This window comes from Aptenodytes forsteri, unplaced genomic scaffold (assembly GCF_000699145.1).
Source record: "Aptenodytes forsteri isolate BGI_AS27 unplaced genomic scaffold, ASM69914v1 Scaffold231, whole genome shotgun sequence".
In the NCBI taxonomy this organism is placed as follows: Eukaryota; Metazoa; Chordata; class Aves; order Sphenisciformes; family Spheniscidae; genus Aptenodytes; species Aptenodytes forsteri.
This window is the reverse complement of record NW_008796046.1, coordinates 189,481-216,583: the sequence shown is the minus strand read 5'-3', so window position 1 is coordinate 216,583 and position 27,103 is coordinate 189,481. Positions and strand designations below refer to the sequence as shown.

Genomic DNA, 27,103 nt, shown 5'->3' with positions numbered 1-27,103 from the left:
ATGAACCAAAACCCCCCCCCCCCCGGTGACAAAAGCCTCCTCCAGTGACCTGTGCCCGTACGGCCCCACCGTATGGCTGTTCCCACAACGCTAATTCCAGCACATCTCCACAGCTGCAAGACCGTGTCCAAGTTTCTTCCTTGTCAAATTTAACGACCAATTTATTGACGGTCCTTTGAATATAGAAGAGCTTGAGCAAGCGACAGAGGTTAGGCTGCTGGTGTTACCAGGCCAAAACCAGTTCATTTCCCTAGAAGGGTAGGCAAGGATAACTCCGTCAAAGAGCATCTGTTACTGGTACTCACCAACCCGTCCCCCGCAGCCCTCGTCTGCCATCTCCAGCAAGATGGAGGCTTAGGGAGGATCCTCCTCAAGGAAGGTGGGGTTGGTCCACCCTCGCTCACCGGCTATCGCAGAGCAGGCACCCAGGGAAGCCGAAGCAGGCAGCGGTGAGGCCGCACAACGCTCCCGAATCACCTTTGCGAAAAGGAAGGGAGGAAACGGCTGGATTTCAAGAGCGCGAAAGGACCCGAAAGGCACAGTTTGCAGCAGGCAGAGGACGTGCTCTCTGTACCCGTCCTCGGTATCACTCGTCGACCGCTGGAAACAATCGCAGAGACACCGTATAGAACCGGAGGAACAGTAAGCACACAACTCCACCATCATTCCCCCCCCCCTTCCCCCAAAAAAGCTTCCTCTTGCCCTTGAAAAAGCCTCCCGCAGCACTTCAAACCCAAAAAGCGTGAGCAAGAAGCAGCAGCCTGACGCCCTGCACCCCCACGAACCTGCGTTCTGATGGACATACGTAGAGAAGAGACCCAGAGCTTTCCAATGAGACAGGTATTTATTTAGTTCAAGCGCTAAGGATATTTTTGTTGTTGTTGTTGTCGTTGTTTCATATTATCAAACAGAGCTGAGGTACCAGTGACATTCCAACATGAAGAAAAGGAACCTTTTTCCCCTTATACAATTTCTTCAACTACTTGTATCAAGACAAAAAGTGAGTAATGGAATAGCTGCATAATGTACTGTACAACAATCAAGCCAGAGTGGGGAGGAGAAAAGAAACAGAGCAGAAACCTTCACTGTTTACAAAATCATCATTAAAAAAGTCTGTTCCCGTGGTTCTACTGGCCATGTCGATGGAGCAAAAGAACATTAAAACCTAAAACCCGACAGACGGATGGTGCGAGGAATTATGGTGCAAAAGAAAAAAAATTAAGACTGTGTTGCTCCTGTGCTCACTTTGGAAGTGTCTTTTCTCTGGAAAACTGGGATTAGGACAGGATTGAGTCCTGTAGTCACGTTAAGCACTGACTGTCCGCAAGGACGTACGTTAAACGTACCTGGCTGTCCTGAGCAGAGCTCAGGGCCCTCCTGGGGAATAAGTGCCAAACAACTGACGACTCGTCCTTGTTCCTGCGACCACTGGGCTGTGCTGAACACAGAGCTCGCGGACACGCTCCTTTCTAGCCCTTTTTTGAGAGCAAGTTACAACGGGCCCATTGAACAAGCCTCCTCCCAGACGTCCGGCCGCTGTCCGCAAGCGGCCGAGCTGCTCGTCCACCGTAACCCGTACGTGCTAAGCCAGCTCCTTGCAAATCCAGTGCTTAAAGCTTGTAACTACGGGAAACGTAGGGGTCTGGTTATATCAGAAGCAAAAAAGTATGTGCTTGTGGGAAACAGCCAAACGATGACCAACGTCAGTTGCACGAAGAACCACAGGAAAAAATAACAACCCAACAAAACAAAACGAAAAAGCAGCAAGATGAACCATTTTTGCACGGCTAAGAACAGTACGATACAGGAAAAGCAGCCAGGTTTCCTTCCCCCCAAGAGTTTCTTTTAAATAAAGAATGATCCTTTGTCACATATCATTGATGTTTATTTCAAGACATGCCACGTCAAAAAAAACTCGCCTTTAATATTGCATTATAAAAGCACTTTACATCTCATTCTGCCTTTGAGTTATTGTTGTGCAGAGCTGCTATAAACCCAGGGCAGGGCAGGAGTCTAACATTCGTTTCAGGAATGAAGAATTCCAAATCTTTTATGCCCGTTTCCTGGTGAAAGTGGTGGTGAGGACGATTCCCTTTCTCTTCCCCGGTTGGTTATTTTAGGTGGTAGAGGGGCAGAAGAGAACAAAGGAGGAGCCTGACTATTTGCTTGCAATTGTTCATTTACGTAGCAATCGCAACACAGACTCAAGAATTCCTTCCTGCACTGTAGCTCAGCCATATCCGCCCAGCAAACAATGTATTTACAATTGTGTTTATTAACTTACACAGCAACTTCACAATGACTAGTAAAGATTAAAAGGGTGCACTTCTAGTGTGTTCGATTCCGTGTTTCTCGGGTAGCTACATCTCGCAACATCAGCAAAGCTCTAAACAGATTCCTCAGCAAAACAAAACAAAGAATAATTACCGAAAATAGTAAAAAATTAAGCAAAGAAATAAATATCAAAGAAAAATGGTTAATTGCAAGCCTAGTTAAATAGAAGACTAAATTACTAGTTATTTAACCAAACTATACAGCTCTAGTGAACCAAACTAAACCAACTTGGAAGACTGAACATAAAAAATACGCTAAAAAATAAAGGCATAAATCTGCATAATCATAAATCGGTTTCCATCCTATTAAACTCCCTTCCATTCCATCTAAGCTCTCTCAACTAGATTTCTGTATGATCAAAGTAAACACCCCTTCCCCAGTCGACCTACGACCACGCCATGGAAAAGCGGGTGCAATTCCCCCGTCCGCCGCCCCCTCTCCCCCAGCCGCGAACTGGCCTGTGAACACAGCACCTCCGCTGGGTAATCCAGCTGCTCTTTCCTCTCTCTGCCAAATTTAAAAGGTTTCAATCCGCTTCGGCAGGTTTTAGTGCCAGTCCTGAACTCACTTGGTGTTCCCCCTAGAAAAAGAAGCAAAACGCTTTCTCCTCCAAACAGCTGAAACGTTACGTTCCCATCTCTCGGGCAGTAATAATTTACTTCATTGGTGTTCTACATAAAAGGAAGAAAAAAAAAAAAATGCTCTTAAAACTCATCTTGCACTCGAAACGTATTTCCCTGCTTCCTGAAAGTGTTTTGCTAATGCACATCCACCCTTTCCTTCCCCCGCAAATCCTCCTGAAGCCATCCATCCCGTTCAGAAAGACACTTTGTGTTTCTCGGTACGCTTTCTTGGAAATGTGTTCACGTCGCCTCTGCAAGAACTAAAAAATCCAGTAGCCTTTCGTGGTGTCGAAACCCCCGCTAAGGTTGGTTTCCAAAAACGTCTGGGGGTTTGAAAACCAGTCAGACTACCTCTGCTCAAAAGATTAAGAGCTTGGTTTTAATTTTTTTTATTATTGTAAGGATAAGCATTTAACCCTCGGCACATGCCACCTCCGCTTGCATTTCTGACTGCTGTCTAGTCATTTCCAGTTTGTTAGAGAAATCAAATGGGTAAGATTTGCAAGCATTCTTCTGCACATACATCTCGTCTAAGTCCAATTCAAAACTTACTCAGTTTCCATCATTTCAAAGTGCAATATCATAACATATTAAAAAAGGAACAAATATTAAGAAATTGTACCTATTTTTTTTTTAAAGTTATAACTAGAATATGCTGGAATATTTTGGCTTTTTTTTTTCTTATAAATAATGAAGACACTGACATTTTCTTTGTGTGTGTGTGTGTGTGCTTGTGAAGCTAATAGATCATCTCCACGAGACAGCCAGCGATGATGAACTGCAATACGTTATTACTGAAAGGGGAAGGTTCAAGCCAATATTCACACTGCAGTCAATGAAGAGTAAAGGGAGGGAAAGCAGTGATGTTCTGGAGAAAGGTAGAAGCCACATGGTATTAGCAGGAACAGCCTCCTTCACTGACAGGCTGCTCTTGAGGCTTTTCCAGTTTTATGTCAATCACTGGAAGAAGTAAGTTAAGGCAAACGGATATCCAACTCGGTCTCCCTGCCAAGCACAGGTAGGGCAGGATTGTGACTGGCACTTTCAGTTCAGTACTTCCCACCAAAATACTTGAAAAGTATTTTCAAAAGCTCTTGAAAAGACCAGCTTCAAACCAAAGTCAGGATACAGGTTTCTTAGCAGCCCCTCTTGCCCTGGCATCGGCACGTTCTTAAGTACGTAGCAGAAACAATGTCAGACCCCAAATCTCTGTCTCTAACCAGAGTCTGCTTTTCCCCAGTGACCCCCAGTGATCTCTTCTTGTTCCAAAGCGACTGCTACAGTAATTAAAGATTACACGCTGAAGGGCCTAATCACCATTTTCAGAGGGAACCAGTAACAGCTCCGAAACCCCCAGTTTCAAATCAAGGCTAGATTCAGTCTTCCAGCACTGAGAGCAGCACCTCCAGTTGGTGGGCACCCAGGAGGGGGTCAACCTCCCGGCTCAAAGAGCAACTAAGCCCTGGAGATAGCAGGAGCCTGGAGGAACCCACGGAAGGACAGCTCGTTTCCTTCTCAAACTCCTGCTCCTCTACGCTTCACAGCCAACTGGCAAGTACTTCCCCCTCACTCCCCTGCCCGCACTCAGCTTTGGGGCAGGCAGGAGAGCCTGTTTGGTTTTGAGTAAGGGGTGTGAATGCAGATGGCGGCGTGCGCTCTGCTAAGAGAATCCCCCAGCAGCATACTCCAGCGAGGCCATTCCTTCTTGTCCTGTGCACATCACTAACCCCCCGAGTACTTACACACACCCACAGCTCGCAGACGCGATGCTCCGTACGTGCCACCCTGAACTCTCCGATCAATCTTTCCCCTAGTTAAACCGCTCTGCTCGCCCCACCGCCAGCCAACAAAAGCCCTGCCGCCTGCCTGAACTCACCCCTTGCAATGACAGCTAATATCCAGCAAGAACATAAGGTCACTGGAGAGCTTGCTGCTCTGAACCAGCCTGCGATAAGCTACCCCCTTTGTGGCACTCGAATTCCCAACTGATGCCCTATTTCACAAGAGGAGCTTTGAACACTAATCCCCAAACCCGACTCAGAGCAGTTCAGCACAAGACTCAAGCGTTTCTCTTATCAGTTAACACAGAAGCAAATAGGTCACACAGCTGGTACTTCCCACTTATTTCTTTAGGGGGTTGAACTTGCTTTTTACAGAGGTCAGGAGAAAACAAACACAAAAAGGAAAACAAAAGACCAGTAATTCATCTCAAATATTTGGTCCATTTGTTTCGCTGATCTCGATAAACATTTTGGAGTCAGAGCTGCTCGAAATGAGCCTTGCCAGCTTCATCACCGAGCATGAGCAGTTCCAAGATCCTTGAACCCCCAACGTTCTGCAAAAAAGCCTATGGAAAATCCCCCACCATGAATCCTAGGGCAGCTGTCTGGGAGACAATCACATTCAATTTCTGCTATCTGCCGTCTGCAGGAAGTCAAATTCAAAGTGCCCTTATTGCACTCCCATTTAGAGACCGGTGATCAAACTCCCTGATAGGGAAACCGCAGGCCCAGCAGCCAGTGCCTGTGCGTTTTACCACCGTCCTCTCATTAACAAAGATTGTTGCTCATTAACCTTTTGGTGACCTCCATAACAAAACATTTTGGGTCAATCGAATCCATATCGCACAAAGCTTGTGCCTTAGCAGTTGCAATCCACAGCTTCCCAAATCTTCCTTTCCCCTATGCAGTAAGATGCTCTACAGGAGATGTAGTTTCAGCACCAAGCTTGTCCCCCTCCTACAGTTCCTGCCGTGTCCTTCCTCCAAAGCGCCGTTTCTCCTCCATTTACCAGCTGCCAGCTACGTGATCCCTGCTGCAAATAAAACTGACAACCCTGGAAAAGTTCCTCTTCTCAAAAAAAGCTCACCCACTTCCAGCATCTCATCAACTCTTTCAATCAAGATGCAGTGCAACCCCTCTTTGCTCCCACCTGGAAGCACCCACCGTGATTTCAGCCACTCTTTGTCCATTCACCTCCCGTCCAGCACTCCTGCTGCAGGAGGAGCTGCGTGCAGAGGCAGGCAGCCCTCTCTCCACCTCCTGCATTACCCTTCCTCTCTAATCCAAGCGAGCAGAAATGGGTAGTCAGGTGAGACCGTAAGAAGCGGCTCGGTTATCACAGAACTTCCTTCACCTTCAGAGCTATGCTAAGCAACCACAACCACTCCTGCAGTTTTCTCACAAGCCACTCACAAAAGCACCTTCAGGGGCTTAACTGCCCTCCCCAAACACACCCAGCTGGCCAGGTAAGAAATTCAGATTTAGCCATGCTGTTTGTTATGCAGAAAGCTTTATCCCTTTTCCATTCCCTCATGCCACCTCCTTTCCCTTCCCCAAGGCTGATCCCTTCAGTTGAGTCTTCTCCTCCCTCGCACCACACAGATGTCTGCCCAGAGCTGTCTGGGGTCAAGCACTGCAACAGGCTGCCCTGGGAGGTTACGGGATCTCCATCCTTGGAGATTTCTGAAGTTTCCCTGAACGTGACACTGAGAAACTGGTCTGGTTTTGGAGTTAGCCCTGCTTTGAGCAGGAGGGTTGGAGAAGGGACCTACAGAGGTCCCTTCCAACCTAGCTTATTCTAGGAGTCTCTAAGTCAGATCTGCAAGAGCCACAGAGTTTTTGCAGGCCTCTTTGCAGCTGTTTTCTCCCACTCCATAGTCTCCCCCTCCCTCCCCACACCCAACCTGCTCAAACACCAAGCAAAGAATCCTTCTGGATCTGTTTGACTGCACCCTTCTGCACCTTCCCGTTGTCCTCCCTTCAGCTTTCACTCAGTTGTCCTCACTTTTATACTACCTCATAGCCCTAAGCATCCCTACTTCCCCTGCTTTACAGTAGAGGCCTCCACCCTTAACGCCCCTAGTCCCAGCCTTCTATCCCACAAGCCTTCTTCCTCAGCACTTCAAGCTCGAAGGTTACGTGCCCCTATTCCTCCTCTCAGGCCCCTTTTTGGGATGCCCATAAGCTAACTGAGGGCTGCAGGAGAGATATTGCTCCCTCCTCCTTCATCCTTGTTATTCAGGGCCTGCATTTTCCTCGTCCACGGTAATGCCTGGCAGCGCTTTGCCACCACTGAATCGCAGCACAGACGCATAAAGGATACTGTCTTCTCTACTTTTGTCTTGTGTGCTTTCCATTCCAGGCAAGGCAGCTGCCACGCGTCGGAAAAGCTGCAAAAAAAACACACAGGGAGCAGATCAAAACAATCGTACTTTAAAGAGTGCACACCCCAGTTGATACAGTTCAAACAATGATTCAATACATCCTTCAGTACTATTCACTCTGCTTACACCAAAAAGCCTGACACCAAATATAACCTTTATTCTTAGGAAATGGCAAACCACATTTTTGTTGTTATTGGAGATCAAATGTTACTGGCTACAAGCAGCAAACCTATCACCTTCTCTGCAAATATGCTCTGTTTGGAATCCAGCATTTCCACCTCCCATCTGCCATAGTCCATCGACCCCAACAACTTCCCCACATCAGGTGGGAACTCGACCTTCACACCTCCACAGAATATTAGTTACGCAGGAGCATGGACACACTGATAAAGTCTAACACAACATCCAGAAGTCTGTCACCAGTATTGGCCAAGTTGGCATGTACAGAAGATCGTCAGAATAGGGCACATACGTAATGACATCCCTTAAGCATCTTCTTCCAGGCTCCACGTATCTGTGGCTCAGGCTCCCTACGAACCCAGACAAAGGATCTTTCTTTCATGCATTTGCCCAATCCTTTTCTGAGCGCCCTCAACTTTTGGTACCCACTCCATCGTTATCGTATGTCCAGCTCACACACAGGGTATAAAACACAGAACAGGAACACGCATCAAGTGCACTCGCAATCCCAAAGCAGTTGTTCTACCTCTCACTTGTCTCCAGTTTCCCAGCAAGGTCTTAGCTCCAAACTCTCGTCACAGTTTTATTCAACTTGAAGGAGGCTGAGAGGTAAGACTGAATGGGACCAGTTCCCTCTCCCATGTTTCCTACCTTTGCCCCCAAGGCTCAGACTTGCAGTTCCCACCACGTGGCATTTCCCCAACCCTCTGGGCGAGGAGCCTACAAGACTTGCCCGCTATTAATGCATGAGAATTCACTTGAATTTTCTGAGCCCACAACAGTCTTCTCCTGCACAGGAACAGCACAGTGAAGGACTGTCCTTCAGCCGAGTGTGATTTCTCCGAGAAGGTGCCATGTTCAACTGGTAGGAAACACACAAGTTTCAACAGTAGCATTCTCTTTTTTGTGCGCCTTGGCAAGTGTGTGCGCAGAAGGAGGGGAGGACAGGACAAATCTGATGGACGGATGAACAGCCTTTGCTGTTCATCAGGGTTATCAAATGATTACCTAATTGTTTCTTACCTTTGGAGAACAGCCCTAGTAGAGTTTTGGTCCCGTGCTGATGCGCTCAGCACACACCCAGATATAAAAGCATCTGACATACATTCCATTAATGTTTTTACACCATTACAGACATTCTTACTACCATGTACTTCTTGCCTGCACATTGCCAAGCACCCAGGACACTAGATGTTTCCAAGCGCTCAACACCTCCATCCATCAGCGTGTTAAAATCACCCCACTTCATGCCTGACAGCATCTCGGGAGTCCCAAAATGCCTGGTGCGAGTCTGATGTCAGCCTTAATGTGTTAAATTGACATTATTGCACATTATCTCAGTCCTCTCCTCAAATGACACAAAGCTAAACCACTTATTCCCAGTAACCCACTGTCCACAGAAAACCGAGCCAAGCCACCGTCAGTCTATATTATGAATGTAGGTACCTGAACAGCTTTGCAGATCACTGACCAAGTGCTTCTGCAAATTTGGCCCCGAGTGTCCAAATGATGCTGGGAAGACATTAAGGCAATTTTGTCGGCTTGACAAGTACTGCCCAAGCTAATCATGAACAAGCCTGCAGGTCTGTCAGGTGCAGCTGTGACCTTTGCAGGGCAGGAGTACAAACACACTACGCTCGTTGGTGTCTGACCTTTGCTGTCACCACTATTTGTTACTGACTGAAGAGACTACTACGTGAGGAGAGGACAAAACTGACAGGTAGAAGGTAGCAAAGCTGCTTTCCTTTGCAATTCCCATCAACTCCCTCATAACCATTCCAGAAACCACCTCCAGCATCCTCACCCCTTTTTCACCAACAGCACCACCACTTTGTGGGCGTACACTGAGATCTGGACTGAGACAAGGATACGGGTCTGGAAAGTCAGTTCTCGATGTATCTCACCGATTTTAGCCAAAAATTTCAAAGCAAAAAAAGCTTAGTGTCCCCATCTAAGTTTCTATTAACCTCTGCCATTATCCTGAGCCTCCCAGCCTCACTGAAAAGTTCAGGCAAATTCTCATATGCCAACAACGAAGAAACAAAGATCATGTCAAAATTCCAGGTGCTAAACTGTATTAGCCACCGACGCTGAACAGACAGCAGGACTGCACGACCACCCAAAAGTATAAAGGCAAAAGAGACTTCCTGGTCAGAATTAAGATAATTTTGACACAGGGAGAAGCTAGACATTGATCTAATTGTAATCCTTGTACAAAAAATGTCCTATCAGTTGAGCTCACCACTTCGTGTTACTGTATCTGCTTGCCTCATCTCACCACCACTCTTCACTCTGCTTGAAAAAGCAACGTGACTATCATTTCCCAAGCATTTTAAAACTAGTCAGACATGAGCACTTTGGCTTATAAGAACGAAATATAGAAGGGGAGAAGAAAAGCTGTAGACTTTCAGAGCAATCTCCCATCATATCTTCATGGTCAGCATTATTTTTCCTTGCCATTCCAATCAGATAAGAGGACAGCACTGCCAACCTTCTTAGCTTTATTACTTTTCAAAAGGCTTTTCATTCACTCAGTATAGAACTAGACTATTCATTGTAGGTTTTTTGCATCTTGGAGATGATCAAGGATGTAATTGAGATTCAATCTCATCTTCCTCTGGAAGCCTTAAAAGTTTTAGTACTGTATTTGAATCCACAAGCACTTCGCGGTCTTGATGCTTTCTTTGCCTTTAACAGTCTTCAGTAAACTTCCCTACTCGATCACATTTGGGTACAGAAGGTTCTGACTGTCCTTCTTCACTGGGCTTTGTCCCTAAAATTACTTCTAATCTCAAAATGTTCAATATTCAGTGAGCTTTCACAGGTTGATTAACGGACCTCAACTTCAATTTTATGAAGGAAAACAGCTTATTGACTTCTGGGCAAAAAAGAAAAAAGGCTTACTGGACAGCCACCAGACTGCAAAATATCCAAATACCATCTACAGTTACGCTTTCAGAAGTGTACTGGTATGTTGTCAATGCATGAACAGATGATATGGTAAACTCTGCTCCTCTCTGGCACATCCATTTCATAGCTACATCTATCCCTATTACCTCTGCAGGGGAAGATCTGTTCAACCTCTCGCCCCTCTAACACACATGTTCCTGCTGATATGCAAGTGATACACCAGAGGTAAAGAACGGAGCAAATTAGCTTACCTACCCTTCCACTACACTGCTTTTTTTGCTTGTATTCTGCAGAAGAATATTAGAGTAATTTTGACCCAGTTCTTGATGCAGAAGGTTTGAGGGGGGAAAAAAAAATCCCTCCCGTCAGTTTTAAGGATGGATATGCAACAGAGGTTGGCACAATCCTATCAGATCGTGCCTAAATTAGGATGCTCGCTTGACATCTTTGCTCTGATGGGAAGAAGGAAATGCACCATTTCATACAGGTCTTTGCTGATGTCACAGGCTTTGAGAACCTAGGTGGAAACAGCATTACCAAAAAAAAAAAAAATTGTTTTTAACTGTGGCATTGCTATTTATTTCCCCCTTGTACAATACGTAGAAAGTGAGGGATGCAGTTTATAGAGGGGAGGGGGTGGGGAGTCTTAAAAAAAACCCTCAGCTGATGGGAACCAACTGGAATTACTGCATTTAAACCAAGCTGCTGACAGAAAGGCTAAGTGTTTAAAATACAGTAATCCTTTCTTTACACTAAGACCAGGAATAAAATTATGCCTTTAGCGGTACTTTTCCCCTAAATTATTTGACTAAAAAAAGGAATTTGGCAACTAAGAAAATCAACTTTCTTTCTTATTAACCTTCTGCTTATCAGCCACAGCATATGTGAACAAATCCAGCTAGGGAAACTTCATGGTGGTTAGAAAGCAGCCTTCTTCGCAGTGCCTTCAGGACCCAAGCCAGCAGTCTTATCTCACTGAAAAAAGTCGCAAGCAGTTGCACGCATATATATGCATATACATGATACGGTATATATATACACACACACATATATTTATAGATATTTGTGCATATGTGTGTGTATATAAACACACACGTATTGGTGAGCATTCAGGATTTTTTCTCCAAGGCAGGAGTTAAATGCAGCCGTCTGGAAGACTAAGAGCCACAGAAAGTCTCTTTCAGCATTCAACCCTGCAATCTCCTTCCTGATTAAACTCCGGGGAAAAAAAAACCCTCATCTCTCGCCATTAGTTTCAACTCATTTGCCAAACCGTGCCTCTCCTACTACCCCAGCCAATAAATCCCCAACAGATCAGTGTCACAAACGACTAGGCATAAAACAGTTTTCACTGTAACGCTCCTGCAGCAATATGGAAAGGACAGGAGGATCACTGTCCAGATGGAAAAGCCAGGCAAGAAACCTGTTCCCCAACGCAAAGCAAACAAAAATGTTTCCCTAATTCTCATTCTCCGAGGAGAGCAGTGCAACTCAAAGAATAATTCTTGCCCATCAGATAGACAAAAATCAAAAGACAGGAGAAAGAGCCAAGCCACTAGATGCAGCCAGCTCTGGGAAAACAGGGTTGCTCAAGGGGCCGTGGTCCTTTAGCTACTGCCGTGAGAAAGTTTTTCTGCCAAATACCGTATTCAGCCTGTGGCTCTTTGAGAGCAAACGTGAAGTGTGCCAGGTACCGCTGTAAAAGGAGGTCTTCAGGGCTCTCCCTCCCCCTTTCTTTCTACAAGACAGCAAAATGAACCCTGACATATTCTGGGCATGAAATCCACAGACTAACAATAAGGTTCCCTGAAATACAGACTGCCGAGATAGAGCATGAATCTCAGTGTCTTTTAAAGTTTATTCAGGGCTGACAAATAAAATGAATCAGAGACTACGATTCTCTGCATTAACTGAAGCAAGTTATCTACTTCTCTCCTCAGTCTTGAGGCTCCCCTGGCAATCAGTCTTTGCCAAAACTCACAGGATCCAAAAAGCCAATTTTTTCCCTCTATTGCATCAATTTAACCCCAGAACAATACTATCACCATTTTTACTCCGTAATACCATCCATTCATTTTTCCTTCAACACCCCCTCCCCAAAGCCAAAAGGAACAGTAAGTGTATAGGACCCTGGCGACCGGAGACAGCTCCACCTTAACAGATCTAACAGCACACAGCAGCTGTACGTTACAATCTAGTTTGACAGTGTGCAACTAGAAGAGATGAGGCTTGCCCCAGCAGCTCATCAGATCAGTCCTCGGGGAAAAGAAATGCCAGAGAAGTCATAAAATGAAAGCCTGCCGTGTCCAGGTTTCAGCCAGCACATACACAGGCTGCAAATCCTCTTAATTCTCCGCAGTGACTACATGGAGATCCATCTCTGAGCCTCTAAACCAAGCCACAGGTTACTCACTTCCACCTCAGTCCCCAGTACCGTGTTAGCTGAAGTGCCATCTTCTGAGCTGCTCCCTTTCATGTCACAGGGGAACGGCAAAAAAAGCCTGTCAGCAGTATGTTCCCCTCTATTTCTTTGTTGGTAGAAGATCCTGGCATTGAAATACATGCTGTTTGAAGTATGGTGCAACTCACCTTCTGGAGTCACTCTATAAAGCCAGGCACTCTGGATTTGTAGGACAGCTACAGTGAACACAGAGCTGAAGACAGTGCCCTTTCCTCTTATCAGTGCTGCCTTCCAGCAGAAAAGGATGAACAAGCAGCTAAAAGTAGCACACAAGGTCAAAAGTACCCTGGCTTCCCACTGACGGCTAGCGAACAAGTGACATGGCTGAGGAGGTGAAAAAGTCTTAGACATTACTCTCCCCAAGCAGGACAAGAAATTCAGCTTCTTCCGTATCCTTAATGGGGCAAACGCTGATTCTGAAACCTTGTGGACAGCATCCCTTGGAGAACCCTAGTGCTTGGGCCAATACAAACAGCACTGAGATTCACCACCTGTGAGATGACTTTATTCTTCAATGTCTGACCAAGACTGGCATGAGGTTAGCGTACTGGCTGGTGCCCCATGGCACCTCCCAAGCTGCCTGAATGGCTGCCTCTGCTCCGGCTAACACTGCCTGGCAGTCAGACCTAGGGTAGTGAAGGCAGGTGGGTTACAAGTCGTGTCTCCAAGACTTGCCCGCACACAAGTGACACTGGAATTCACATCTCTGACCTGAAAGAGAGGATGGAAAGAAAGCAAGGAAGCCACAGTGGGCCTTACACGAGGCATTAGTAAAAAGAGAGCTCACTCTGGAACTGGCAACATCAAGATGTCTACATCCGACACCGCACAGAAACCAAAACCTTAATGTGAAAGGGATGGAAATGCAAAGAAGCCAACAATGGAGGACTGAGGGTTCAACTTCATCCCAAGTCTCCTTCTGCATTAACTTGTGCCATTCCCTGCCTTTAACCCAGGGCACAGGATTTAGATCCAGGCAACAGATTTTGTGCTGGGAAGAGAGGACAGGGGAAACAACAGCATTTTGTCAGCTTTTCTGAACTGCTCAAGGCTGCCAAGTGAAGCACTGACAACCTGAGAAGTTTTAATACTGGGAGGCAAGAGTTTTGCATGGAAGAACAACAACAAAAACCAAAACAGTTCATATTCCCTAATCTACAAATTTCAGTCATACGCAGTATCAAAGCTGCACGGTAATTGCTAAATCTGAACCTATACCCTAGCGGACAAAGCATGAGTCGTCACTAGTCTAAGATGCACCTTTGCATTAATATTTAATATCCAGCACTAGGTGATCCTAAGTTTTACATAAATGTTTCATTATGTGTAGTCAAAATATGGACTTTGTATCTAAAATAATTTGACACTTGAATTAAAAATCCTGCATGAAAATTAACTTGGACAGTAATTGTTCTGCAGAATCAGAATATGTTACGGATAGAAGTTATCAGCTACAGGAAGGTCAAATTTGCATTCAGCTTATTAAAGCAAGATTTTACACAGGTTATGGGAAGGGAATCCATTCTGCAGTTGTACCCATACACTTTCCTATTTCATTGGGGAAGAATTTATTGACAAGTTAGTAAAATAAATTCATACCATTCAATAGAGAAGCTGCAAAGAAAATAGAGAACTAGATAACTAGCAGTATTAAAAGTCTTATCCTCTGAGAATTGTTTCAACAACTATAAAACTAATTTGGACAGTAATTGTTCTGCAGAATCAGAATATGTTACGGATAGAAGTTATCAGCTACAGGAAGGTCAAATTTGCATTCAGCTTATTAAAGCAAGATTTTACACAGGTTATGGGAAGGGAATCCATTCTGCAGTTGTACCCATACACTTTCCTATTTCATTGGGGAAGAATTTATTGACAAGTTAGTAAAATAAATTCATACCATTCAATAGAGAAGCTGCAAAGAAAATAGAGAACTAGATAACTAGCAGTATTAAAAGTCTTATCCTCTGAGAATTGTTTCAACAACTACTTAAAACTAATAAAAAAAAAAATGAGAGTCTGAAGTATTCTGCAGTATAGAATAACTTTGAAATTCCTGAAAATCCCAGTCCACGCCTGCAACACAAGGATCAAAACTCCGAAGAAAAATCCATTTTTAGTTCTTTTTGAGTAACCGCTCCTGTCTTTTGTTTCAATATTTTACATAGAGAATGAAGTCACTTAAAATCTGTCCTCTTGTCCAATTCTGACAAGACTTCACACTACATGAAGTACCCATTCGGATTATGATGCAGCGATATGTAACAGCCCCAAGTTTTTTAGATACTACTGTTTATTGATGTTAGTGAAGAACAAGAATTGTGTCTTGGAACACCAAATCTTCCATTTAATACTGAGGGAACTAGCCCCCAGGTTCCCACCACCACTTTTTTTTACCGGAGCTGAATTACCAAACCTGTTTTCTCACAGAAGCAGTCTTACAGCATGTAACCTGGCAATTAAAATCAGAGGCATAATTTGTCTAGACCTCCGTTATACAACTAAGAATTTTCTCTAGAGAGTGTGCAAGTGAGGCTACAGCTACAGAAATGGCTTTATGCTCTGACAACCTCATTAGTACAATCCCTGAACGGCTTCAGCATGAAATACAAAAAGCTAAAGTTTGTTCCTTCATAATGTATTAAATGGAGCTACCATCCTTCACGATGAAGGCTGTGGTAGCTTTACAAAGCACATGTTTTATTAAATGACAGTATCTTATGCCAAAACAGACTACAGGCATGCCATACAAGATTTTCCTACTTACATCTCAAATCATCAGGGCTCCAACTGGCCCCGAAAGCCACAAGCTACCTTACAGGCTTGGACACAGACTCCTGGAAACATGTCAGCTGCACAGCAACTCCCTCAAGGAAAGAGGGAGTATAGAGCTTCATCATCATCCGCCCTCTCAGCGAGGCAACTGCCCTCAAGTGCACACCCCCTAGTCCAAGTAAACATTAAGGATTCCAGCACAAAATCCAAGCCTTAATTACAAGCCAGCCTCTGTGTTGTGGCAGGATAATTGGTGGACCCTGGAACCGAACGCTTTTATGCTTGCTAATGCACTGAAACGCAGTGCTAAGGTAACACGTCTAATTATTCTATTATATAAGGAATAATTTTACTACTAATATACAAAGTCAAGGGACATTTTAATAATAGACCCTTTAGTCCTGTCTATAACGTGCAAAGTAATTTATAACCCTGTTTTAGCAACTCCTTATACAATTCTGCATACAAACTATTTGTGTGACTATATATATGTATATATAAAATATACACGTGATGTATGTGTGTGCACGCGTCTGCTCTATGGAGACACCCAAGAATGAATGTCTTCTACATCTTGCACTACTGCATTTCCTCCTACCATAAGACCAGCTGCCAAATGCTTTAGCGGTCATGACTCCATACGAGAAATTGCTAGATCAATGAAAAAGCAGTATCCCATTATGCACTGAGTCAGTAGGGATGTACAGCTCTAGCTCTCTATTCATGATCTGCTAGTAAGCATATTTGCTTACATAACTAATAAGCTCAAACAAAATTCCTCTCATGTAAACACCAGATCAGTTCCGCAGTGTTTACTACTTTCACCAGTTTACTGTTTGCCAAGTGATTTATCTTCACTAACACAAGTGCTAAAACTTCATCCAGCAGGTCAGCATTTAAAAAGCCGCAGCTCATCTCACAACATAAAACCTAATTTCATTGCGGTTGCATCAGTTCAAAAGACATTTCACTGCTTTCCCCGATTCAAAAGCAACTCATCATCTAACAGAAATAGCTAGCTTCGGCTGTCCAAGAACATCTGCTCACACTTTCAGTGCCTTCCAACAGAGTGGGAACACCAGTTTACACTGTCTCACTGCACAGTGGAAGCATTTAAAGCCATCACATTCCTCCTTGACTGGTTTGCCCACATTCTTTCACTGAATTGGTATCAGAAACAGTCCTCAGACCCGTGTTTCCCCAACTTTTCGGCTCAAGCCTTAATCCCTTCAATCTAAACACCAAATCTGGATTATCAAGAGTCCAGGAAGGTATGATTCCGTACCCACAAAGCTTCTTCAATAACTCCTCTTTTCTAAGGGGAAAGAAGTTCCAAGTCATTTGCTGCAAGGTCAGGGAGCCTTCTGAACCTCAGGCAATGATTCAGCTCTGAGATGTTGCTTGCTGTGTATGGACTGCATACGTCCCTCTGACACCCTTTGCAACGGCTTCCCAATGTCTAGGTACGTCCTATTTCCACAACGGTGCACTAACAGAAGTAGTCTCAGGGCTGGTTGCAGCCAACACGTTACTCACCTGTTTTACATTGTATCCTGCTTTTGCACTAGTTTCAATGAACATTACATTCAGCTCTTTGGCTTTTCTTTCTCCTTCCTCAATGGACACTTGTCTGGGGAAGATAACACAGAATTAGGAAAAAAAACAGACAAACAACTTGAAAATTAAGATTTTTCATCTTCAACCCAAGGAGGTGGCTGCTTCATTACCGTTCTTAAAGCATTTCATGGGTTTTTTTCCCTGCATACAGATGCCACATACTGAGCACAGCTGTAGACAAGCGTCACCATTTCATCGTATCGGATGGACTTCTATGGCACACCTGGCTCCCAAAGTAGAACTCGGCTTTCCAGTGGAACAGCTAAGTGGGCCAACTAGGCTCCCCACACCCCCGTCCGGGAAGCTATGCTTTTATGTCTGAACAATTAGCAATCAATAGATTTTAATATCCAATAACAATTGTCAACTTGCAGTCTATCAAACTATTTTAACAAAGGACCAAGCATAACCACCTCATATCAAATGAATTTTGCCCTGTTTTCCCCTGGCTAGGTGTCCCACCCATTAAGCAGTCTGCTACAGCAAAAACCGGGGGAAACTTTGGTTCAAGAACTGCCAAACAAAAATCCATGAGGTATATGAGGGGCATATGTGTGCATAAACAATTCTTAATAGGATGTTATAAATCTCAAGTAAGGGTCACAAGTGAAGCTATTCTGAGGAAACAGGGATTTCAATCAAATCCAGAGTACTTCCCTCTCATGCTTTTGATCTAGCTTTGTGACTTTTTACTCATTTGTGTTAAGAATACCACGAACCCAGAATAAGCAGAGAACACAATGCAGCAAAAGCTGCAGATGCACAACTTCTGATAAAAATATTTAAGTTTGCCAACTTATGAAAACCCCTGAAGAGTTTTAAAAGTGAGGATTACTTGCACCTATCATTTTTATCTGAGCAAATCTATTAAGCATGAATATTTGTAATGCCCTCAAGTTGTGCCAGGGGAGGTTTAGATTGGACATGAGGAAAAATTTCTTTACTGGAAGCGTGGTTAAACATTGGAACAGGCTGCCCAGGGAAGTGGTGGAGTCCCCATCCCTGGAAGTATTTAAAAGACGTGTAGATGAGGCGCTGAGGGACATGGTTTAGTGGGCCTGGTGGTGTTGGGTCGACGGTTGGACTCGATGATCTTAGAGGTCTTTTCCAACCTTAATGATTCTATGACTTTAGCTTATTCATTCACTGATGCAGGTTGTAGTTAACACTCCATTCTCTCCTGACATCTGAACAAGCTGGTGACAGTTCCTCAACTCATTCACAGCATCGCGCTGGAAAATTGTGCTTAACCAAATGAAAGAAGTTTTTAAAAATTGAGATTTCCCTAGTCACAGCCATCTTTAAAAACAAGCTTGAGCATTTTAGGGGGAAAAAAAAAATACAAGTGTTCTTTAAAATAGTTGTCTAGGACAAAACAGCAGCAGATTAAGAAAAGCATTTGAAAGATGAGTTATTCCTCCATACCTCTTATCTGCTAGATCTGTTTTATTTCCCACCAGCATAATGATGACATCACTGCCCCTTTCCGTTCTGACATCATCAATCCATTTTGTTGTTTGCTGGAACGAGTTTACATCTAACAGAGAACAGTGGAGAGAATTATCACTGCAGGTATTCTTCACAGATCACTGGTAAATACATCTGTAAGTCTCAAATAAGAGCTTCATAGTCTCTGGAATTGGCATAATAGGGTGATGAAGAATCAGCAAGTGAAACCCAAAGTCTCCCACACTGAAGTACATGAAAACTTTGGCATTAACTTAAAATGGACTAGTACTTCATTACAGGTGAATTCAAAGCCAGGGAGCGAACTGAATTGATCTATAATTTGGTTTTGACAGCATCTAAAATAAGAAGTCTTATCACTGTGTTTTAGTCCAGTTCCCTTTTTTTTTGGTTCAACATAAAAGATTTTATATAGAGAATGGGGATTAATGTGATATTGCATTCTACACTGCTCATGACTCGTGCATCTACAGCAAGAGGTTCCTACAGTTTCACTGTTTCTCAAAAGTACTTAATACCAGCTACACATTTTGTACAGCTTAATCACTTTTTACTTGCTAGGTTCAGGATGTTCTGTAGGAAATATCAGGGTCATACAACATACTAGCAACTCCTGTATCACTGAACACCGAATTCAAAAGAGTTTCCAAATCATTTGCGTAGAACCAGAAATACAAATTTAGCCTATCCACAGACATTTTTTCTTAATGATACGTCCTTAAAAGCTGCAAGATAAGAATTTTAGGCAGCTAACCTGATCTAATGAGACAGTGTGTTGTTTGACAAGTTGCATCCCGTAAGGAAAAACGAGTTGTATAGAAGCTGCCACAGAGCGCAGCATTTTCCAGTTAGCTACACAAAGAGCATCTGAGCTGCCAAAGTAGTTTTCAGTACTTAAAAAAGGGGCAGGGGGGGCGGCTCTGCAGCAGTTCTTGACAAGTATTGATTTTTTTTTTTAATGGCTTCTACTGCATAGTAATATATTGTATGCTAGACAGTCAAGGCTTGATCACTTGCCAGTGTCTTAATTCTTCTCTTTACTACTCGGTAATCTTGAATTTGCTAGGTCAGTAAAAAAATTTCAAAGTTCACAGCTAACCTGTAATTTTAGCTCAAATGAAAGTACTATTTTTAACAATTAAAGCTTTTATAGGTAAAGCCCGTATCCCTGCTGTAATCTTCTAGTATTTATAAATCAAAGGACGAGCACTTTTGCATTTGTATAGAATTAGGCCATTGCTCTCAGTCAATTCCGGTTTAGAACCGAAAGTGCCTGAAGGTTTAGTTCCTAAAACAAAATTTCTGTTCTTCGTAAATAGAGAAAGCTAGTTAAGTTAGGGGTCTCTGGACTGAGGGGAGGGACAGAAGGAGAAGGGTTGAAAAAGCACTAATATTTTAGTTCACAAAAATGTACATACCTTAGTAAGAAATGAAAGAGCAATTGTTAAAGGATAAGGGCTTAGTGGTAAGTTTTACATATTGCAAAATGTGAAAGTGACCGATTCAAATGAAAATGTGATGTTAATGCATTCCCCCCCCAGCCCATGCCCAGTTTTTTTTTTGGGGGGGGAGGGCAAATGGAGTGAAGCAAGCTACAGCTATCAGTGCAAAGTCTCTAATTAAAGAATTCAGATATCTATGAACATGATTCAGGTGTTTGAGACCAAAAGTCACAGGTGACATTACGATCAAAAAGCAGATGAAAGAGGGTAAAGTGCAACAAGACCAGTCTAGGACTCAAGGCTTTGGGAGAATGCAATAGGAAAGGGTTACAAAATGATGTCGTTTGTAAGACAGTTTATACATTACAACAGCAGCGATCAGATGGCTAGCTTAAAACTTGACTACAATAAAAGAAAACTTTTTTTTTTTCCATGCCAGAATGAAGAACAAGCAGATGACCGTGACAGGACATGCAAAGCTAGGCTAAAGGATGAAAGGAGCAGAGTATTAGAAATGCAGAATTCCCCCCACTCACTTGTGATATCATAAACAACAACTGCAACAGTGGAGTCACGAATGTAGCTAGGAATCAAGCTCCTGAACCGTTCTTGACCTGCTGTGTCCCATAATTGCAACCGTACCTAACAAAATCAGTCAAACAAGCAAGAAAAATAAGAAAAAGGTCAAACCCAGTGCAATATACCTACTTGTGATATCGTAAACTACTACAGCAGCAGCAGAGTCACGGATGTAACTGGGAATGAGGCTACGGAAACGTTCCTGACCCGCAGTATCCCACAGCTGCAACCTGATCTGTGGGTGGGAGAAAATTAAAAAAGCCAAACTGCCACTAAAAATAAAAGAGTAAATAAGTTTTACTTTTTGAAAAAAGCTAAATAAAAATTATAAACTCATGCAGGAGATGACTGGGGACTGGGAGCGGCAGCATACTGTCTCCTTTACAGCAATCTCTCCCAAGCGCTAGTAGTAGCCAAACTGGTTATGTGCACCTATCTTGGCTTTCCGCTGTCTTTGCTTTTTAAAAAATGCTTCCCTTCCAAAAGGGGAGAAATAGAATTGCTCAGCTTTCAAACTGAGAGGACCAACAAGAAAACTAAGGCAAATGTTCACCTGCAGTTCTGCCTACACAAGATTTTCATGCTCTGCTGCTATCCTTCCCTCAGGACTCACGCATGTAACCTCCAGCAGCTTGGAGGGTGGTTGCTGGTGGAAGAATCAGACCACACACCGTAATTCTAAAGGAAGAGCCTTCAGCTGCTGTCAAAGCACTGGAAAAGCTACGAATGTGAATTTTTCAAGTAGGATAAAATGCTAGTTATTACTCTATATTTAAGCCTCAGCCACACTGCAAAGTAACATGCACACAGATGAGGTTGAACATCTCTTACCATCAAGGTTCTGAAAGAAAAGGCAAGATATACTAAAAGCAACATGTATGGCAAGATGCGCACGGGCCAGTTTTGCTATGGAAAGAACATCTCATCACTCAAGCACTTTCAATGCAATCACATTTATTGTGGGTTTATACACCACCATAAGCTTAATGCAGCACTGCACAATTTGCTTCTGCAAATAGCTCAATGGCTGAATTTCTTAATTAAGAATCTGAGCTCATTTTAAACCACAGGCTTGCTTCCACAGAGGAGTGATTTCATTTCAGGAACTAGAACTGCACCAAGCTAAGAAACAAGTATCATTTGTGGATCGCTACTGAAGGTAACCTTCTTTTTAAACAAGTAATATTAAGAATATTGAGCTAGCTATTAACTGGCAACATTTGGCAGTTTATATTTATCTTTCTGTCTTGTGACATCAGAAACTGAAGGGGTTAAGCATGGTCCCCTTCTCCCAACTTCCCACCATTATGCACCCCTCAAACTATCCAGATCATCTCTTTCTTCAAAGAGGATGATGCTATAGCACCTTCTGCCACTTGTAAAATGGCACTCATGAGCCCTCCACAGATGAACCAAATGGTGATTTCCCATTTCCCCAAACAGAGAAGGGAGCTGTCTCCACAGCACTTGTCAGTCTGGAAGCAGCTGGTAGATGAAGGCTCAGTCTGTACTTCCAAGGGATCTCAGAACTGTGGGCTGCACAATTACAACAGATGCCGATCCTCATTCCTACTGTACATAGAGAAATGCAACAAAAATCTTACTCACTGTTCGATCCTCCAAATACATGGTTTTCGATAAGAAGTCAATGCCAATTGTTGCCTGTAAAAAAAATGAAAAAACCAACACCTCTTAAATAAAACGTCAGAACAACTGTAGCGATTTTCAGGAGAGCGAGCATTACTGCCACATCAGAACTCAGCACCTGTAGCGCATCTGCAAGAAACATATGCTGGTTTTCTTACTTTCAAGATATAGCTCTACCTATAAGTAAGATTCAATAAGCAGTTTCCTTAATATCCATAACCAGAACAATATCTTAAAGCACAAAGAGTTGTTAACCTTAACTTCAGTTTATGAATATTGGCAGTTTAATCCATACAGTCATATGGGTATCAGCAAGGATTTTTATGCGTATGACCTAAGTTAGTGTCCATCAGCTGAACCAGGATATCTGGGCGCACTGTATTCTTCCTGACTGCCAAATATCTTAATGTATCTTAACTTTAAGCCTTTTTCGTTAAGGCTAAGGTGGACACCTTCACAGCTGCTGCAACACAAGAGCGCGCATGCACACATGGCCCCCAAAATTACTAAAGCTCAGTTAATACTAAAGCTCACTGCAGCGTAACTGCATCCAAGTTTCTAGACACTAGTGGGAGCTTCGCGTAGAACATCCTTATGTGTGTTTAACAGAAAGAGCAAAGCACTACTAAGCGCTATCAAGAGCTGCTTCTTAAATACAAGATTTTCACCCCATTTTTCAAGGCTGCAGTGAGGGTGAATCCAAGCTCTAGGAGTTTGTTTGCAGCAGGGATACAACCGAGTTGACCTGTTGGGGCTATAAGGCTGCCCTGGCTTCAGCAGGACACTGAGCATCTCAAGCAGCTGCACTGCCCAGCAACATCAATGGAGCCTGGAAGACGTTCCAAACAAATTGATTTAAAAAGAGAAAAAGAAAAAACAACAGATAAGAGGTAAGTCTCTCAGCTAGGGCAGAGAGGCTTGATACAACTTCTTCCCTGCTCTCCCACACTGAAGCAGGGATTTCTAATGGAGAGTGTATTTTACTGTATATGCTCCTTATTGTTAGACTGCTATTATGCCCTCACTATATATCCCCATAATTAATGCCTTGTATTCTGCCAGATTTTTTACATGGTAGGAATAAAGAACAGAGCCAGCCAGCCTGCTTGCGAGCAATACAGAAAAAACAGTTGCAAATGAACTAAAAAAGCAGAACTGAACAATCCAAACCGAATTTCCATTTGCAACTAAATATAACACATCAGAAAACAAACTTTCCTGGCTGGATCAGGACAGCAGTTTTGGAGTTCCAGGGATGCAGACGGGAAAAATAAATACTGGTGGATCTCAAGACGGCTACCCAGTGATTTTCACCTGTCATCAAGAACCGTGACATCACCAGATCAGAGAGATGATACTGAAACTGTAAGGTGGATACAAGAAGCCTCAAAAGACTAATGCAACAACATGCTTCGCTTCCACTTTTGTTTTCTGTTGTTTTGGTAAAGGGTACTCCTCGGAAGATTGCCTCCAAGATGCTTCTATTTTCCCTTGTGTCTATTTGATTTCGCTTTACAGAAGAAAAGCTACAAAACCCCTAAGATCTTACACCATATATATAAGTCAGGATCCCATTCTGCCTGACAAACTGCTAAAGACTCAGATTTTCTCTGCTCTCAGTAGGAGCTGGAACATCAGCTGCAAAGCCCGAAACCTGCCTCAGCCTGTACTTCATGCCATCCCTCCCACACAGCTGCACAGCAGCAAGAGCTCTAAAGCTCACTCGCTGCCGTAAGAAGTCTCTGTATGCCTGGAGGAAATGCAAGTGCCATGCAGAAATGCGTTGGGTCAGTGAGATTCCTGCACTTGAACACTCACGGCATGGGAAATGCAACAGAAAGGACAAGCACAAAACTTATTTTAGATCTGGGTGATGAAAATATTTGTGCTAATCCCACTGAGAAGAACGTGTGGCAGGTCTGTTACTTTCAAGCTGTGAAATGGCTCTTGACCTAAGCCCCCAACAAGCTTTAAGAATTACTCGGAGTAACTTACAGCCAAATGTATTTGTCCACCTGTACTGTTCTGACCATACCACGACCATACAGAGAAGCAGCAGATGTCAAGGAGCGGATTCAGGCACTCTAGGTCCCAGACTTTTACTAAAACAGGTAACCTACAAACAGGCATCTTGTCACAATTCTAACAGAAGGAGCAAAAACGCTTGGAGGATCTTTACAGATCAGTTGTGAAGAAGAGCTGTGCAATGTATGAGTAGACGAAAAGTCTGCTTACTGATGGGGAAAAAAATACATGGACATGAAACTAAGCTAATTATCGTAATTAAGGTGGCGGCAGGTTTAACCCGCTGGTTCCATGTGATGCACAGCATTTCACAAGCAGGAACTAGGCATGCTCTGAACAGGATGCGATGTACTGTAAGTCCCAATTGCAAGTTTAAAGACAAGCAGAACAAAAAAAGATGGGGCTGTGTATGAGAACACTTTTTAATCCATCTGTCCTTACAACACTACTGTCTAATAAGGAACTGTTGTTACCCCATTTTATGGACTACACTTGCTGACACAGAATTACCCAAGACTAGGCAAGGAAGCCTGAGGCAAAGCAAGAACCTGAATTATCTTTCAAGTTATAGGCCAGTGTTTCAACTCAGCGCTGTCCTCCCTCTCCCCTCCTCCAAGAGGCTGAAGCTAAAGGGAAGCGTGGCCTGTAATTCTCCTCTTGCATTACACACACAGAATCATCATGTTTGCCAACGTTGGCCTTTCATTATACATCACATAAGGTGCCACAGAACAAGGAAAATCTTCCCCAGCATGTCCATGGGGAGGAATCACTCCTGGTAAAATAGACACCACCAATGGCACAATTTTATTTCAGGTGCTTGGGTTTCCTTGACACAGTACAGCGAGTTCTTGTTTGATTCACAAATGCCACTTTCATGAAACGAGCTTATTAATAAGCTATGGGCAACAGCTGAATTCCTCTTATCTAGCAGCAAGCAAAAGAAAACTAATGCACAGCACGGATTTTATTAAACGGCAGCTTTCTATTTTTACCAGCTGAACACAAAAACCCTTGTTCAAATGACAGGTTGTGGCAGCTTTCAGTAAATATGCATTCAAAATTTATCAGAAATGTCCAGAATGAGCAAATCACCCATCAACCAACCTACAGCTACAGTTAACCACATACACGGTTTGATATGCATTATCATTCAAGTACTTGGCTTTGAGAGGTCTCTATACAATCCTGGGCATTGAGAAATTTATATTCTGGTTTGACACTAACACGTGGTGTAATTTTGGCCAAATTACTGGCGCTTTTATGACTCATTCTTTCTTCCAGTTATAGCAAAATAGGACATATTGCCCTACCTCAGTCATGACTTCAGTAAAATAGAGGTATAGTGTCATTCATCCAAAGACCAAGTACATTAACACCCAAACTAGACATGCATCAGTGATACCTAAATTGAAGCTATCTTGTAAGCCCTTAAGATTTCTTACTGTTTTAAGTCCCACTCATTCATTTTGCAATCATTTAGTATATTATGTCAGACCAGCTTCCCACAGAGACAACTATATTATCATAAAGCACAGAGGGTCAAACCTCTTCAAGAAAGAACTAGGACGCAAGCTCCGTAGAGAAAAGGAGCAGACCTGAAAGAAAAATACTGGGGGAAAAAAACAGATTAAATAAAAGAACTGCATTCACATGTCCATGTAATTACAGTGGGTAGAATTTGAAAGGATGTTTGCTCCCTTGGGAGCAATGATGTGTACTCCAGCCCTCCTACACTATAGAAGCTTTGCTTCTCCCATAGTTGAGTGAGAACTTGTATCTCATTCTACCCAACTTGCCTAGCAGCAGCAATGAGGAATTACTGAAGAGTCAGGAAGGAAATCATTAAGGGGTAAAGAGATTTAAACGAGACACTAAGTAACAGAAGAGTCACAGCGTTTTTCTTATTTTTTTCCCATTACCTTCACATTCATCAGGGAACAGATTTTTCTCAGCTTAGTGTATTCAGAACGTCACCGACTGTAACCAAGTCATGAAACACGTTCTGCTTGGAGAAGACACGCTTTATGAAACTAAAGTACTTTTATAGCTTGCCACCTTTTCAAGCTCATCCTAAATTCTGGGAGTGGGCAACAATGATTGCTGTCCTAGAATTTAAGCAAGTTAGCTTGCGCCAACTTGAACTGATTTGTCACCAAACATGAAGTAGTGAGGGGGCTGCAGGACCAATTGGAATAAAAGACAACCACTGCTTCAGCCCCAACCTTGCCAACCCCAATCTTGTTTAAACAAGAGATAAGCAGTCACAGGATGGGCACGTGCACAACCACCAGTTTTGTGGTCTCTGTTCCAGCAGACAGCATAAAATAGCGTCCTAAAGCACACCCAGCCCTACAATCCACTGCTTTCTGCTCCACAAGTCGTTGTTCACCCCACTGCAGAACCTCTCGCAGCTCAGCTTGTTTCTTTTTTAAGAGAGACAGGTGCCTGTCACATTTTCCCCACAGAGGCATTACATTTGCAATGGTCTGGTAGCAAATGGTGGGGGGAAAAAAAACACCAAACCCTGGCAGACTTAACAACTGCTATTACTTGGGTATACCCAAGAAGCCTATCCTTTCGAACCATAACTTATCCTGCTGAAAGTAGCAGATAAGCTACTCAAGCAGAATCCAACACTGAAATGCCATTCTGAAAGTTTATTAAAATACAAAGCTTGAAGATTTTACAGTTAAGAATTTGGTCAGTGTACCAACTCTTATCCACTGCAATCAAATGGATTCTTCCTGCAATAGGAGACACGGCAACAGAGGGGCCTTACAGAAGACAGTAATATGAATTAATTTACCTGGTAGGTGTTGTCAAAGCTGTCGTACATGAACCTGGTGATCAAGGAAGTCTTCCCCACTAGAAGAAG

At 43.3% G+C, this 27,103-nt stretch overlaps 1 protein-coding gene across 2 annotated transcripts; it reads right to left on the bottom strand.

Moving 5' to 3' along the window:
- Nucleotides 1–1,867: 1,867 nt before the first annotated feature.
- RAB6A (RAB6A, member RAS oncogene family) lies at nucleotides 1,868–27,103 on the bottom strand. 2 transcript variants are annotated; one of them, XM_009286104.1, is made up of 7 exons: nucleotides 27,035–27,103; nucleotides 22,162–22,215; nucleotides 20,683–20,788; nucleotides 18,491–18,602; nucleotides 16,985–17,078; nucleotides 7,062–7,128; nucleotides 1,868–3,917 (listed from the first exon to the last, which is right to left on the bottom strand). In XM_009286104.1, the coding sequence occupies exons 1-7, from the start codon at nucleotides 27,062–27,064 to the stop codon at nucleotides 3,853–3,855; spliced, it is 528 nt and encodes a 175-aa protein (XP_009284379.1). In that variant the 5' UTR covers nucleotides 27,065–27,103; the 3' UTR covers nucleotides 1,868–3,852. The 2 variants fall into 2 exon arrangements, with proteins under 2 accessions (XP_009284379.1, XP_009284380.1); XM_009286105.1 differs by lacking the exon at nucleotides 20,683–20,788 and adding an exon at nucleotides 20,511–20,616 and having other exon boundaries at nucleotides 27,035–27,089.

Excerpts from the sequence above, each read along its gene's own strand:
- RAB6A (XM_009286104.1), bottom strand. The coding sequence starts at position 27,064 with ATGTACGACAGCTTTGACAACACCTACCAG. Across the intron at positions 22,216-27,034 it reads GCTTTGACAACACCTACCAG|GCAACAATTGGCATTGACTT; the intron begins GTAAATTAATTC and ends TTTTTTTTACAG. Across the intron at positions 17,079-18,490 it reads ACAGATCTAGCAGATAAGAG|ACAAGTGTCCATTGAGGAAG; the intron begins GTATGGAGGAAT and ends TATCTTCCCCAG.